Source organism: Panthera uncia, chromosome A2, assembly GCF_023721935.1.
Source record: "Panthera uncia isolate 11264 chromosome A2, Puncia_PCG_1.0, whole genome shotgun sequence".
Taxonomy (NCBI): Eukaryota; Metazoa; Chordata; class Mammalia; order Carnivora; family Felidae; genus Panthera; species Panthera uncia.
Window position 1 is genome coordinate 75,586,350 of NC_064816.1, and position 16,761 is coordinate 75,603,110.

At 48.1% G+C, this 16,761-nt stretch overlaps 1 protein-coding gene across 8 annotated transcripts in view; it reads left to right on the forward strand.

Annotated features, from left to right (window-relative positions):
• The window catches only part of ATXN7L1 (ataxin 7 like 1), a 246,070-nt gene that overhangs the window by 187,084 nt on the left and 42,225 nt on the right, over window positions 1–16,761 (forward strand). For all 8 annotated transcript variants that reach the window (XM_049642790.1, XM_049642791.1, XM_049642797.1 and 5 more), the window contains one exon: window positions 1,680–1,902. In XM_049642790.1, coding sequence (XP_049498747.1) covers window positions 1,680–1,902 — 223 coding nt within the window. The remainder of the gene's footprint in view (window positions 1–1,679; window positions 1,903–16,761) is intronic.

The window sequence follows — 16,761 nt, forward strand, 5'->3', positions numbered from 1 at the left end:
AGCTTAATAATGTGGTGTGGTTGCAGTCGGAGCCTAGATCTCTGGCTCGCAGCCCAGGGTTCTCCCACTACATCACAGAAGATGCCCTGGGATCAGCTCTTGGTTTTCAAGACTTGCAGGATGGTGCTAGGGACTGAACATGTATGCAAGGTCAGCTCTGATTCAATGAAGAAAACTTACCCAGTAAAGTTATTCAGTGTAGGCAACCTACAGGCACTGGTCAGGCCAAAGAACCAAACAACCAGATGATGCTCAAAAATCCACTTTCCCCCCAATTCCCACTTAATCAGAGGACTAGAGTCAATCTGCTTTGAGACAACCTGGCAGCCCATTGGTATGAGGGAACACAGAGGAACCCCAGAGTCCCATTCCTGATGGTCAGGTTGGTCTTGGTTTCTTCTCCCAGGTCAAGGTGCCTGGAATAACTGCCAGAAAGGTCTCAGTAATGAGAAAAGGCTGATCCCCAGCTTGGAGATGGAAGGACACTGTGGACTGCCATCTTTGCCTTCTACCTTGTTCATTATCACGTTCAACACGGATTTCCAGATTTCTGATCTCTTGTTCTTCCCATCAGGACATTTTTTTTTTTTAAAGATTTTATTTTTAAGTAATCTCTTCACCCACTCTCGGGCTCAAACTTACAACCCTGAGATCAAGAGTCGCATGTTCTACCAACCTAGCCAGCCAGGCACAGGACATCTGTTATAATTTCATTTATTTATTCAACACATGAATGAAGCACTAATGATAATGTGGGGCCCTATCGTAGGCACCAGAAAGCGAGAGGGGACTTAGGATTTCAGAGCCTTCATCTTTTGGGGGTCCAGGATTCTTTCCTATAATTATGCATTTTTCTTGAGAGGGGGTCCTTAGCTTGGATCAAATCTGTAGACCTATAACAGTTAAGAACTTTACCCCATGCACCTGTTTTCTTGGTCAGTGTCCTCATCCTGCCCATTGAGTTGAGATCTCAGGGGCTGAGCAAGTGAGAACAAGTGAGGATGTTCATCTGGAGCTCTGGGATTTTCTGTGGAACCTCAAGAGGCTGTGCCTGTCCACCTAAACCCAGGCGCACATCTGTGACTTCTCCCTCAAGCACTGATGCCCTCCCTCAGGTCCTGGCCCAACAGCGGTGGCCCTGGACCTTGGTGAGCCCTGGAGAGGCCACAGTTTCCCATGGACAGATGCCAAGCCACTTTCTGGCACTCAAAGACCCTTTTATTCAGCCCTGCTGGTCCTTCAGACCTTTCTGCTTCTGCAGAGAGGGGCGGGGGCGTGGTGGGAGGGGTTCAGGTTCAAGAATTTCCTGTTTGTTCTCTTGGGAGTCCTGCCCTACTCACTGCCCTGAGGGACCTTGTGGCCTCTGAGTAGCTGTCTGGGGATTGGCTGTGTGGTTATCCCACTGTGTTCTGATGACAGCTGGTGTCCCCTCTGCTCATCCTATGGAAGTGGTTTCGCAGAAGGATAGCCTGGTAAATGCCTCCTTCGAGAACCTTGGTATATTAGTTTCACGTGTCATTTGATACAGACATTCAGAATGACATTGCTGCTTGTTGGGGAGAGAGGAGCGAATGTCAAGACAAATCGGAGTCAGGACTGGGGCTTCGGGGGTGCCGACCCGGCCAGATAAACATTTTTCTCTTTGCCTGTGCTGAGTTCTATTCTTTCTTCCTCTGTAGAGAGAAGACACGGTTCAATGTGTAGACCTTCTCCCTCTCCAACATCTCCACCCTCCAATTCCAGGACATCATTAGGACAGGTGAAAACAAAAGCCTGTCTCAGCGGCCAGAACTCTGCCAACAGCATCTCAAAGCCATTCAAAACGCCCAAAGACAATCTACTTACCTCCAGCAGCAAACAGCACACGGTCTTTTCTGCGAAGGGATCAAGGGACAAAGCATGGTGAGTGTCGGGCACTGGCAGCCGGCAGCTGCCTGTCCACCCCCCGCTTGTCCGTCACCACAGGAAACCATGTTTACTCTCTGGCTTTGTTCCTGGGCATCGAGTCTGGGAATTTGGGGAATGAGGGGGGAATGGGACAGAGAAGTGGAATGATGGGGTGAGAAACCCAAACTCCAAGAGGGAACCCAGGACCTGAAAGCACTACATATGCCTGACAGGGGACACTTTGCTGTCCCTGAGAGCTGAGCCAAGTTGGGTCTCAGGAAAAGGTAACAGGGAAATATTCCTCAGTTATGCGGTCATCTCTCAATTTTCCGCCCCAGTGAAGAGAAGCATTGAGGTAAATCATCAAAAGCTCAAACAGTTTGCCCAGGGGGTGTGAGGCCCCAGGCCAGCCCCTCGGCCCTGGGAGGCAGGCCCCCGGTGAACCTCCCTGCCTCAAACAGCCAGGCCTCGGCTCAGGGAATAGCTGCTCACAGAGGCACAGAGGTCATTGGGAGCTGACCACTGGAGGAAAAGAGGAAATCCAAAGAGAATGGCACCCCTTTGATGGGGTTGGGGAGAGCTAGCTGCAGGGGGCCCGTGAAGCATCAGAATCTTTTGGTTCATTTTTTTTGTTTTAATCTCAGTCTTTACCGAAGAGTCAGAAAAGGTTACCCATGGGCTGGACAGCTCAGGGACCAAACTGGAAAGGAGGACAGGAAGCAGAAGGCAAATATCTTCAAATGCTGACAGCCTCTACTTGGAACACCTAGGACGGGCTTATGACAGAGCCTGTAGCCTTCTCGGTCGGGCATCGTGAAGGCAGACAGGGGATAAGTGTGGAGCCTGCCTCATTTATATATTTAAAGGGAAAAAGTGTTCTGTTAATTAATGATCGTTAATTACACTTAAGTTCATCCCTAGTAAAGCTGTGGACTGACATCATCCATCAATTTAATTTGTCACTGCTCTCTGGAAATTATGATGACTTTGTACAGAGCTCATTATGCCAGATCAATGAAAAGAGCCTCTTGCAATACACTAGAAAGCTTTAGACACAGGTGTCAAGGAGGGGAGTTACCTGTCAAACAGGTGGGCCTTGTGGGCAAGCTGTGTTCTCTCGAATTGTTAGGGACGGAGCAGGTTAGGGAAGATCCAGCCGGAGAGTGACGGTTGGTGGCCCCTGGACCTGCTCGCACGTAGTGTGAGTCTCTATTTTATCAGTGACCTCGCAGAGTGCCTCCAAGCTTGTTTGCAGAGGCAGCACCAGGTGTCTCAACAGAAGCACAAGCTGTGGGATCCCCACCTGCCTACAGATCTCAGCTGGGTGGCTTTGGGCAAGTTGCTTGATCTAGTGTGTCTCAATTTTCCACATCTATAAAACGGAGCTGATAATAGCTCCACCCTGTGGCATCGTGTGAGGGTTAAGAGTGCTACAAAGCAGCAAGCACAATGTCTGGAGCAGAGCACGCATTCGATACATATGTGACGATCATGTCATTGTTGTGTGCACCAAAGGACGGAGCCCTTATAACTGGCAATAAAGGCTGAGATGTCCAATCTCTCTGAAACACTAGAGAAATGAAGTTGAAAAAGGACAAGGATAAAGTCACTGCTTCAGAGTCCAGAACGGAGGTATCGAGAAACCGGACGAGGAGAGCTGGACAAGGGGCTCGTAAGGAATAAGCCAGAAGGAGAATCAGGAGTTACAGAAGATCCTAGCATGAACACCACAGATGTCCGATGATACACGTGGTCCCGGCAGGGTGAGACACGGCACCAAGCATTCTCGCGGGAGGCCAGCCTTCAGGGAGACCCCGGGTTAGATCAGTGTCCACACTCCGTGGAAGCCAACTCCACACGTGCTCATTAAGACCTGCTATAGGGCAGAAGGTGGTTCTGAAAGAGTCTGAAAAAAATTAGCCAGGGCCCGAAGAAGAGCAACCAAAAGTGTCGCAAGGAGGGAAATCCTTCTTACGGAGAAAACAAAACAAAAAGGGCTCAAAAAACCAGAACGCTTGCCTTGTGTGAAGAGCAGAAAGCTAATGGGTGATGTGCCCACCTTCAAGCAGACAGATCTGAAGGCGGACAAGGGGTGGGCCAGAAGGAGGCTCACTGCAGCCTCGTCCTCCTTTCTCACCTCCAGCCAGCCGGGCTGTCGTCCCCCTGCCCTCTGTCGCCAGGGGTGTGTTTCAGGAAGGCTGTGAAGACTTTTCTTGGAGGCTGGGAGGGCTCCACCTCCGTTCAGGCAGACTTCTCTGGGAGCAGTATAGAAGAGCCAGCACTGAGCCAGGAGCAAAAAAAAAAAAAAAAAAAAAAAAAAGCCAATTCAAGCCCAGACTTGGCCACAAACTTTCTGTGTGACCTGAACAAGTCACTTCACTTCTCTGAGTCCCATTTTCAAGCCTGAGTATTTTGTGATTCTAAGTCACAGTCCTCTCAAAAATTCTCAAAGGTTCCTCATTGCCTACTGGATTAAGAGTTAGGCCCCTAGCCCAACATAAGAGACCCTCTACAAACTGGCTCCAAACCCCCTAAACCAATCGTCCAGTACCATGCCATTATCCCAGCTTACCCACCGTGTCTTCCTCTGGTACCTTTGCATAGAACATCCATCCGCCTGTCTGCACTCAATTTAACATTTAATTAGCACCTACTATAATACTATGTGCCAATTCGATAACAAGGCCTGAGGATACATAGGGCCCTCTGATGTCTCCTATGGCATCCCTGTGCAAGATAGAAAAAGGCCTGGATACAGCCCCATCCTAGAGTGCACAATTGGCTAATGGTCTTCGTCACCTACTTCCTCAATCAGACATCCTAGTGCAGTGCATAACCTGTACAACCATACACTGAAGCCTTGGGGATGCAAGATTAAATAAGACACAGACTCTCTTAGGGAGTCTGTAAAAAGAGACATAAGCTAACACAGAATGCAATGGGATAAGAGCCAAGATATTTGTAGCACAAAAGACAGGCACCTACCTCAGCCTGAGAACTCAGAAAAGGTTTTTCAGAAGGGGTCACACGTGAGCTGAATTTGAGGGATAAGTAGGAATAATCTAGACAAAGAAAACTGGATTACAATGGTAAATGTTGTATATATTTTAACACAATTGTTTTTTAACATTTTGAGTGTGGGAAGAGGGTCCCAGGCGAAAGGACCAGAATGTGCAATCGTATTTGCATGCGGGGAGAGGCGGGCAGGGCCATATTAGAAAGTTCCACTGGGTGTGCTAAGTGTAGGGACTGGGAGTCCATCCTGAAAGCCTCATGGGGCTGTTAAAGGAGCAGCTTTGAGCTGCCCCCAGTGTAAAGGATGGCTTGAGGGGCCACTCAGGAAGCAGTGAGGGTGTTTTTGCATAATTCAGGTGAGCTGTGGTGACGTCCTGTACCCAGGCAGCAGTCGTGGACATGTGCAGAAGGAGCCAGCGGGGACAAATACTAGGGAGGAACACACCACAGGACTCTAGTGTTCATTGCACACACAGCTTGCAATGCAAGAGAAGACTGGTCCAGACTTGGACAACTGGATGTTGACCGGTCCTCTCACTTTCTCAAGAGGAGGATAGAAAGGGCCAGAGTTTAGGGTGGGGAGGAGAGGATGAATTAAACTGGGAAGTCATTGGAGTATGAAGTACAGGCATGCCTCAAACATATTGAAGGTTCGGGTCCTGCCACAATGAAGCAAATATCACGATAAAGCAAGTCACATGAATTTTTTGGTTTCCCAATACATATAAAAGTTATGTACACACTACACTGTAGTCTGTGAAGTGTGTAATAGCATTGTGTCTAAAGAAAACAATGTATACACCTTAATTTAAAAATACTTTATTGCTATAAAATGTGCTAATCATCATCTGAGCTTTCTTTTTTTTTTTTTTTTCAATCTGAGCTTTCAATGAGACATAATCTTTCTGCTGGTGGAGGGTCTTGCCTCGAGTTGATGGTTACTGAAGGTTGGGTGACTGGCAATTTTTTTTAAATTTAATTTTTTTAATTTGCATCCAAATTAGCATATAGTGCAACAATGATTTCAGGAGTAGATTCCTTAGTGCCCCTTACCCATTTAGCACACCCCCCTCCCACAACCCCTTCAGTAACCCTCAGTTTGTTCTCCATATTTATGAGTCTCTTCTGCTTTGTCCCCCTCCCTGTTTTTATATTATTTTTATTTCCTTTCCCTTATGTTCATCTGTTTTGTCTCTTAAAGTCCTCATATGAGTGAAGTCATATGATATTTGTCTTTCTCTGACTAATTTCGCTTAGCATAATACCCTCCAGTTCCATCCACATAGTTGCAAATGGCAAGATTGCATTCTTTTTGATTGCCGAGTAATACCCCATTGTGTATATGTGTGTGTGTGTGTGTGTGTGTGTGTGTGTGTGTGTGTGTGTGTGTGTATACACCACATCTTCTGTATCCATTCATCCATCAGTGGACATTGGGCTCTTTCCAGACTTTGGCTGTTGTTGATAGTGCTACTATAAACATGGGGGTGCATGTGCCCCTTCGAAACAGCACACCTGTATCCCTTGGGTAAATAACCTAGTAGTGCAATTGCTGGGTCGCAGGATAGTTCTATTTTTAATTTTTTGAGGACCCTCCACACTGTTTTCCAGAGTGGCTGCACCAGCTTGCATTCCCACCAACAATGCAAAAGAGATCCTCTTTCTCTGCATCCTCGCCAACATCTGTTGTTGCCTGAGTTGTTAATTTTAGCCATTCTGACAGGTGTGAGGTGGTATCTCATTGTGGTTTTGATTTGTATTTCCCTGATGATGAGTGATGTTAAGCATTTTTTCATGTGTCGGTTGGCCATCTGGATGTCTTTTTTGGAAAAGTGTCTATTCGTGTCTTTGGCCCATTTCTTCACTGGATTATTTGTTTTTTGGGTGTTGAGTTTTGTAAGTTCTTTATAGATTTTGGATACTAACCCTTTATCTGATATGTTGTTTGCAAATATCTTCTCCCATTCTGTCAGTTGCCTTTTAGTTTTGCTGATTGTTTCCTTTGCTGTGCAGAAGCTTTTTACTTTGATGAGGTCCCAATAGCTCATTTTTGCTTTTGCTTCCCTTGCTTCTGCAGACGTGTTGAGTAAGAAGTTGCCATGAAGCAACTTCATGGTCAAAGAGTTTTTGCCTCTAGGATTTGATGGCTTCCTTCCATCCATTTTGAGTTTATTTTTGTGTATGGTGTAAGAAAGTGGTCCAGGTTCATTCTTCTGCATGTCGCTGTCCAGTTTTCCCAGCACCACTTGCTGAAGAGACTGTCTTTATTCCATTGGATATTCTTTCATGCTTTGTCAAAGATTAGTTGGCCATACATTGTGGGTCCATTTCTGGGTTCTCTATTCTGTTCCGTTGATCTGAGTGTCTGTTTTTGTGCCATGTGGCAATTTTTAAAGTAAGACAACAACAAACAAAGTTTACCACATTGATGGATTCTTCAAAAACGATTTCTCTGCAGCTTCCCATGCTGTTTGATAGCATTTTACCCACTTCAGAATTGGAATCAGCCCTCTCAAACCCTGCCACTAAATTTATGCAATGTTCTCTCTTTTTTTTTAACGTTTATTTATTTGTGTGAGAGAGACAGCGTGAGCGGGGGTGGAGCAGAGAGAGGGGGGACAGAGGATCCGAAGCAGGCTCTGTGCTGACAGCAGCATGCCCAATGCATGGCTCGAACTCATGAACTGTGAGATCATGACCTGAGCTGAAGTTGGATGCTAAACTGACTGAGCCACCCAGCCGCCCCAGTTTATACAATATTCTAAATCCTCTGTCGTCATTTCAACTATTTTCTGGGCATCTTCCCCAGGAGTAGATTCCATCTCAGGAAACCACTTTCTCTGTTCATGCATCAGAAGCAACTCCTCATCCATTAAAGTTCCATCATGAGATCGTGGCCATGCAGCCCCGTCCTCAGGCTCCTCATTCTCATCTCATTCCATCTTCTCATCCTAGTTCTGCTGTTTCCACCTGTCTGCAGTTACTTCCTCCACTACAGTCTCGAACCCCTCTTAATTCACTTAATAGTGAATTCTTTCCAAATGGTTTTCAGTTAACTTTGCCCAGATCCATCAGAGGAATTACAATCTATGGCAGCTATAGCCTTATGAAGTCTATTTCTTAAATAATAAGACCTGAAAGACACAATGATTCCTTGATCCATAGGCTACAGAATGTATGTTGTGTTAGCAGTCATAAGAACAACATGAACCTCATTGTACCTACATCAAAGCTCTGGGGTGACCAGATTCATTGTCAATAAGCAATCCTATTCTGGGGCACCTGGGGCACTCAGTCAGTTAAGCATCCGACTTCAGCTGTGGTCATGATCTCACAGTCCATGAGTTTGAGCCCGCATCAGGCTCTGTGCTGACAGCTTGGAGCCTGGAACCTGCTTCAGATTCTGTGTTTGTCTCTCTCTCTCTCTTTCTGCCCCTCCCCCACTTGTCCTCTGTCTCTCTCTCTCTCTCTCTCTCTCTCTCTCTCTCAAAAATAAACATTAAAAAAAATTTTTTAAGTAAGCAGTCATATTTTGGAAGGCATCTTTTCTGAGTAGTAGGTCTCAACAGTGGGCTTCAAATACTCCGAAAACTATGTTGTAAACAGAGTGCCGTCATCCAGGTTTTGTTGTATTGGTTAGAGAGCACAGGCAGAGTAGATTTAGTGTGATTCTTAAGGACGCTAGGATTTTCGGAATCATAGATGAGCATTAGCTTTAACTTAAAGTCACCAGCTGCCTTAACAGGAGAGTCAGCCAGTCCTTCAAAGCTTTAAAGCCGGGCATTGACTTCCCTCTCGCTATGAAAGTCCCAGATGGCATCTTCTTCCAGGAGAAGGCTGCTTCACCTGCACTGAAAATCTGTTGTTTAGTGTAGCCACCTTCATTGATGATCTCAGCTAGATCTTCCGGAGAGTTACTCCAGCTTCTACATCAGCACCTTCTGCTTCACCCTGCACTTTTATGTTATGGAGATTCCTTAAACCTCATGAACCAACCTCTGCTAGCTTCAAATGTTTTTTTCTGTCACTTCCTCGCCTCTCTCAGCCTACATAGAATTGAAGAGAGTTGGGCCTTGCTCTGGATTAGGCTTTGCTTAAAGGAATGTCGTGGCTGGTTTGATCTTCTGTCCAAGACCACTCAAACTTTCTCCTTAGCAGCAACAAGGCTGTTTTGCTTTCTCATCATTCACGTGTTCAACTGGAGTAGCACTTTTAATTTCCTTCAAGAACTTTTCCTTTGTGTTCACAACTTGGCTAACTGTGTGGTGCGAGGGGCCTAGCTTTTGGCCTGTCTTGGCTTTCCACAGGCCTTCCTCACTAAGTTTAATCGTTTCTAGCTTTTGGTTTCAAATGAAAGACGTGTGACTTTTTTTTCCCTTGAACACTTACAGGCTATTGTAGGGTTATTCACTGGCCTGATTTCGATATTTTTTTTAAGTTTATTTATTTATTTTTGAGAGTGAGAGAGAGCATGCAGGAGGAGCAGAGAGAGAGGGAGAGAAAGAGAGAGAGAATCCCAAGCAGGCTCCACACTGTCAGCACAGAGCCCAACGTGGGGCTCGATCTCACAAACCGTGAGATCATGACCTGAGCTGAAACAAAGAGTCATATACCTAAACAACTTAGCCCCCCAGGTGTCCCTTGATTTCAATAATTGTTGTGTTTCAGGGAATAGGGAGTCCCGAGGAGAGGGAGAGAACCAGGGAACAGCTGGTCAGTGGAGCAATCAATACACGTGTTTATCACCTAGTTTGCGATCTCGTATGGCAGTTCATGGCACCCCAAAACAATTATTACAATAGTAACATCAAAGATCGCTGACAACAAATATAATAATAATGAAAAGATTGAAATATTGCAAGAATTACCAAAATGTGACCCAGAGGCATGAAGTAAACACGTGCCATTGGAAAAATGGTGCCAATGGCCTTGTTTACCGCAGCGTTACCACACAGCCTCAGTTTGTAAAAAAAAAAAAAAAAAAAAGCACAGTTTGTGCAAAGTTCAACAAAGGGAAATGCAGTAAAACTAGGCATCCCTGTATCCGAGGAAGGTCCACATAGAGATGTTTGGTTGGTGGCATTGCACGTTTGGACCCAGAGGTCAGGAGAGAGGTGTGGGCTGGGAATGGAGCTTTGACAGTCATCAGTGGAGACACAGGCCTTGAGACCGTAGGTACAGATGCACCCTCTGGGGAAGGTACGTGGCTTGAGAGAAGCAGGGGCCGAGGGCAGGGCCGAGGAGAGTCGGGGGCCCCAGGGAAGACAGCCCTGAGGAGGCAGGGACTGCAAAGTCGAGATTTTTCCCACAGCATCCTGGCCCTCTTTCTTGGTCCAAATCCCCCACTGCCCTCACTGCCTGTCCCACTGGCCACCTTCTTCTACCTGCCATTCACGCATTCCCTCCTTGCAGGCCACTGGTATGCTGGCATCTCCCTTTTAATTCCCAGGACCCTTCATTTTTACCTTTCCCATGACTCTGTCCATGGTCTGCCACAGGTGAGACCTCGTGTCATTCCTTCTGCTCAGAAGTAATTGCGGAATCTCCTGCATGGTGGGGCCTCATGCTCTGCAAACATGGTCCCCTTGTCAGTAAATATTTGTCGAATTGAGTGAAATTGATCTGACCGTTGAAAAGAATTGTAAGATTTCTATTCTTGGGACAGTTAACCTTTTATCTACACGTGTTTGGGCTGGTGCCATCCAATGGAAATGTAATGTGTGACACGCGTGGAAATGTAAATTTTCTAGCAGCCACGTTGGAAAAAGGGAAAGGAAACAATTTTTAATAATATAGTTTATTTAACCTAATATACCCACTATTTTATAATTTCAACATAAATCGGTGAGATAATTTTCTGGGTTTTTTCCCTAATATATCCACTATCTTATAATTCCAACATATAATCAGTGAGATAATTTTTACTTTTTTCCTAATATATCCACCATCTTATAATTTCAACGTATAATCAGCGAGATAATTTTTGTTTTTTTGTTCTACCAAGTCTTCGAAATCCTGTGTGTTTTACACCTACAGCACCCGTCAATTTGGACACCAAATTTTCATCAGAAATATTTTATCCATTTTTAGGTTTCATAAACAACTAGAGATCATAAAATGAATTCGCAAACCCAAGTTGTTCCAGACACACTTAAACATTTTCTTTTTCTTTCTTTCTTTCTTTCTTTCTTTCTTTCTTTTTTTTTTTTTTATGTTTATTTATCTTAGAGAGAGAGACAGCATGCAAGTGGGGAAGGGGCAGAGAGAGAGAGGGAGACAGAGGATCTGAAGCGGGCTCTGTGCTGACAGTGTGGAGTCCAACACAGGTCTCAAGCCCACAAGATCATGACCTGAGCCGAAGTCGGACACTTAACCACCCAGGCGCCCCTAAACATTTTCTAATAACTGAATCAAACTTATTCAAATTACATAAAATTCAAAATTCAGTTCCTCAACCACTTTTTTAAATGCTCAATAGCCACAAATGGCTAGTAGCTTCTGTGTCAGACCGCACAAACCTGGACACCTTGGCCAGGTGACCCTTGGTAAGCCCCTCTGGTTCTTTGATTCACAGGTGTATGAATGTGGCTCCTGGCATCTCTGGGATGTTACGCTCCCTGCTGTAACTGATAGATTCTAGGGTGGAAGGAACGTTTGCTCTTCTCCCACATTAGCCTGCTGCTGTTGGGTGTGAGGTGGGAACCGGCCTAGAGGTCCCAGTCGGGCGGTGCAGAGACTCCCCTGCCCCAGAGGAGCTCTGTAGCAGCCCCTAGAGGTCAGAAAAGCATAAGTCTTGGGTGCAGGTGGTGGACTGTGGCCTTCAGATCAGACTTAACATCAGGTTAGGGGCGGCCTTTTCCAAGTAGCTCAACTTAACATCAGGTTAGGGGCGCCCTTTTCCAAGTAGCTCAAACTCCCATGTACAGAAATAAAAACGCCACTCCTGAGTTGAGGCTGACCTCCTGGCATCTCATGCAAGGTGAAATGGCCCGTGGGTTTGTTATTTGCTCCCTTCTGTGGATGGGGAGGTTAAAAAATAATTCCGCGTTAGAAGAAAGGGAGAAACAGAGAGGGCATCCTTGTGCTACCAAATTTGTCCCGTGCGGGTCTCCCCAGCAGCACTCCCAGCGCCGCCCCCCCCCCCAGCCCCCAGTCAGAGCCCCTCTCCACTGGTGCATGGTCCTGCAGGGGATCAGGCCAGAGAATACCCTGCCCGTGGTCTTGCCATCCAGGTGTCCATGGAGCCCATAAAGGTGGAGGGAGGGGCACAAGATGATTCTGTCTCTAGGTGGAAGTCAAAAGGGATTTATGGCTATTCAGCCCTTTTGAGCTAAAATGAACATTTCAGCCTTTACTTCTGATTTCCTACTCAGCCAGGGGACTAGCCCCGCATAGGGACTAAGTCAGCCAGTCTGACTTTCCCACCTGCTGTCACTTCGGCTATCCTAGTCCAGGAAGGGAGCCATAGGGAAATGAAACCTGCAAACCCGTTGATGTGGGCGGGAGCAGGGAGGAGGCTTTCCTCCCTGCATGGCTTGTTGCCTTCTCTTTGGGCCTTATCAACCCACACGTGTGTGCTGAATGCTAAATACGCTCAGCTATTAAAAATGCAGGAGATGAGCCCGCTGCTCCAGAAGGAAAATGAGCCAGAGCAAAAGAAAAATCAGCAGGCTCCCTGGCCTCCTGCGTGTGCCCGACAGTGAGGTGGGGGAGGGTGTCCCTCTCCTTCCTCAGGCAGGGCTCCTCTGGATGCTTAGAACAAGGGCTGTGTCCCCCTGGAGCAGTGGAGGTTTGGGGAGTAGGAGTGGTGTGGAAGTCTTTCCCAGCACTCTCTGCAGAGGGGGAAGAGCTGAGAGGCCCTGGCTGAGTGCCTTGGGAGAAACAAGGCTGGCTTATCGGTTCTTGCCTGGTGTTGCCATGAAGTGGGGGCAAGACCACGGCTCCATATTAATGGCTCCCAGAGGACGTAGAGAGTCTTCTCCGGGCTCCCACTTGGGGAAATCTCAGAGATCCGAAGTGCTGCAGACCCTCCAGGTGACCCAACTTACCCTCTGATCACCCAGATTCTTAGGATTCTTGCGGCGGCCTCTGCCTGGTCTCCCTACCCCTCACCGTGCCCTTCCCCAGTCTGCCGTCCACACCCCCCACCTGAGTGCATCATGCCCCTGCCCTGCTCACAACTCTCCAGGGTCTCTCAGTTGTTTGCCTACAGAGCAGAGGCTTAACCTCTTCGGAGGTGGACATATGATCTGGCATTTCCCACTTGTCCAACTGCTGCCACCAACACTTTAACTCCTTCATTTCATATTCCAGGCGTCCCAGTCTATTTGTAGCTCCTCAGACGTGCCTCCATGTGCTGGCATGTGCTGTTTCCCTTACCAGAAGCAACCTCTCTGCATGTGTGTCACTTCCTCCATGAAGTCTCCCCAGACTTTCTTTTTTTAACTTTTTTTTTTTTTATTTTTTTTTAACGTTTATTTATTTTTGAGACAGAGAGAGACAGAGCATAAACGGGAGGGTCAGAGAGAGGGAGACACAGAATCCGAAACAGGCTCCAGGCTCCGAGCTGTCAGCACAGAGCCCGACGCAGGGCTATAACTCATGGACCGCAAGATCGTGACCTGAGCCGAAGTCGGCCTCTCAACCAACTGAGCCACCCAGGCGCCCCAACTTTTTTTTTTAATGTTTGTTTCTTTTTGAGAGAGACAGAGACAGAGCGTGGGTGGGGGAGGGGCAGAGAGAGAGAGGGAGACACAGAATCCGAAACAGGCTCCAGGCTCTGAGCTGTCAGCACAGAGCCTGACACGGGGCTCGAACTCATGAACCACAAGATCAGGACCTGAGTCGAAGTCAGATGCTTAACCAACTGAGCCACCCAGGTGCCCCTTCCCAGACTTTTATGCTTCTTCCTCTAAGCTCCCACTAGTACTCAAGCTACTGCTGTAAGAGCCTTCGTTGTCTATTATACTCATTTGCATCTTTATCCTCCCCTGCCTCCATCTGGACCTTTAGCTCCCTGGCCTCCTGTGGTGTAGCATGGAATCCAGCATCCCAGCAAATATTTGCTAAGTGAATGAATAATGAGTGAATGAATGAAGGAGCCTGTGAAAAAGAACTGCTCCTTTCCCCCTCCTCATGCGGTTTTTCTGATGCTAAAGGAAACGACAGGTATAAATAGCTATCTTTTGAGTTCTGGGTGAGAAATCAGACTGCCAGGCTCCCATCATGGGACTGTTGTCCCTATCACAATTATGAGAGTTGGGAAGGGAGAAGTATGGTCCTGGATGATAAAAAGGAAAAAACCTTTGTGCTCTGGCAAGAAGGGGAAGCTATTTTCCCTTAAATTAAGGAAGAGGCGAGTTCAGCGCATCCTTGTACCATGGCCTCTGCCTGCATTTGCACCCATGTCCCAGGACGCACTTGACTGCGAGGAAAACCCTAATCAGAAGGGAACCAAGGAGTCGGTATAGCATCCCACAGAAGTCCCTCCCTAGACCCCACTTACAAATGCAGCCCCTCACACAAGACATGAGGGGGGCATTCTGGGGCCGGTTTTTACCCCTAGTGGTGCAGGTTTGGGTGTTAAGGGAGCAGTGGGGCAGAGGGTGAGGGGGGGAAAGGCAGGTAGAGGAAGGGAAGTAGATGGAGGTTACTGTGATGAGCCCCAGAGGGAGGGAATGGAAAGGGCAGTCATGAGAGGATGGGAGGAACAGGCCAGAATGTTAGAGCATCCGGGGGGACCATGTCCCTTCCAGGACACAGAGGCATAGGAACTGAAACACTTGAGTGCTGCAGGCTCACTGGGTTTCCAGATGATCAAGATAAGGACAATGGACAGCTCCTTGTGTAGAAACTCAGCTGACCTTGTCAAGTCCCAAAAGTGCTCAGAAATAGGGACTAGAGTCTAGGGAAGGAACATACAGTCTAGGACAGCTGGGGAAGGAAACAAATGACATGACCGAGAAAGGGAGGAGGAGCCACAAAGATTAGTAGTCACCGTCCTCTGTGCTCGCACTGCACATGGTACTTATTAGACGCCTCCAGAGCCTCACGTCTGCTCGGTGGCAAGATGAGGAAGCAGCCCACACTGATGAAGAGAATGGTCCGAGATTACAGCTGGACGATGGTGGAGCTGGGACTCTACCCCAGGACTTCTCACTGCCAGTGCTAAGATCAGGTGCACCGTCCTGAGAGCTGCTTGAAGTCAAGCCCCATTGCTGCCCTTCACTTTGCTGATTGAATGCCCTGAGGCAACCTTTCTAAACCCCAGGTTCCTCCTCTATAAACTGGGGGTGAAGGTTAGGTACGATCTTCCATAGCCTCCTGGCCAGCAGTGGCAAGTGCTCAGTATATGAGTGTCAAGAGACAATGAGAGGAGTAGTGGATGGGGGGTGGGGATCGACAAGCCGCCCCCCCCTCCCACCCGCCTCCTTTGTAATCACTCTGGCTCCTCCACCAGGAAGGGAGACAGCTGCAGGCTGCCACTTACCTCCAGCGTTTGTTCTGGCGGAGCACTGGTTGGTTTTATCGTGTTATGTGACTTAACCTTCACTGAGAACATTAATTCACTCATCGACCATTCACCGAGCCCTTCCTCAGTGCCAAATAATGCATATGTCACTGAGGTAACTCCAGAGCAACATGGACACTTGGTCAAGGTCCTTGTCCTCAGGTAGCCCATTTTCTGGTCAGGCCACATTAACATAGAACTGAGACCTTGCCATTTGACATGATAAATGTGGCACAAACACCTAGGAAGGAACAGCCAGCCCTGAGAGAGAAGAGGACATTTCATCTGGATCTGGGCAGATGGGGGAGTATTCACCCGGAGGAGGGAGGAGGGCACCGCCACAGAAGGAACCGCCCAGCCCACATAAAGGCCGGGAGCCAAGCTGAGAGCTGGGTGTTTAAGGAGCGGTAAGAGCCCCACCAGGCTGTGGGGGAAGGTTCCCCAGGGAGCGGGCTGTGGGGGGCTGGGCTGTGAGGTTGGACTCTGGACAGCGGGGAGCCCGCCAAGCCTTTGGAACAGCAGGACTGCGGGGTCAGATTTGCACGGGAGCTGAGTGGAGGCTGAGAAGAGTCTGGGACGGAAAGACTAGTGGTAGGGATTTTCATCAGTGTTCAGGCGAGCAACGATGACCAGCAGGTAGACCTGTGAGTGACCGAATGTCAGGAAAGAGCAAAGGTCTCTGACTGGATGGTGATGTTGTGAACCAGAAGAGTTTGTTTTTTGTTTTTTGTTTTTTGTTTTAATACAAAGTATTTAGTTTGGGACAAAGAATTTCCTGAGTCTGCTGTAGGTCCATGTCAAGTCTCCAGCTCTTGATGGTTTAAACAGTGTGCTCAGTGTTCTGGATGGAGGTGTTTGGGGTGCAGGGCTGCCTGCCCAGGATTCCGTGTGGAGAAGGAAAGAGCAGAGTGAGTGACACCCTGGCTCCCAGGCCACTTGTGAGGGAAGACACTCCCTGGGGCTCTTCATGTGTGAAGGACGGTGGGGAGCAGAGGCTGGGGCACCCACAGGCAGCCAGGGACACCGTGCCATTTGTGCATCCCCAGTCTGCTCAGAACAAGCTTCCTGAAAGCAAAAGCTGAGGACCTGAGCCCAGGGCTTGGCTCCGGGCCTCCCCTGGCAGGGGGTGAGGGAGGATGTTCTGTGAGGAGTCCTCTCCCCTCCCCACCACCCCCCAGTCAGTGTTGGCTCCTGGGCCGGAGAGAGACAGTGAATGTCTTGGCTGTGCTGGGTCTGGAAGGCGAGGAACAGGCCGGGCAGACGGGAGCCGCCTGCAGCTCTGGTAACGGGAGCCAATGACCTCTGGTGGCTACAGAGGGGAGCGCTCCTGCTTGCTTCTCCTGAGCCTG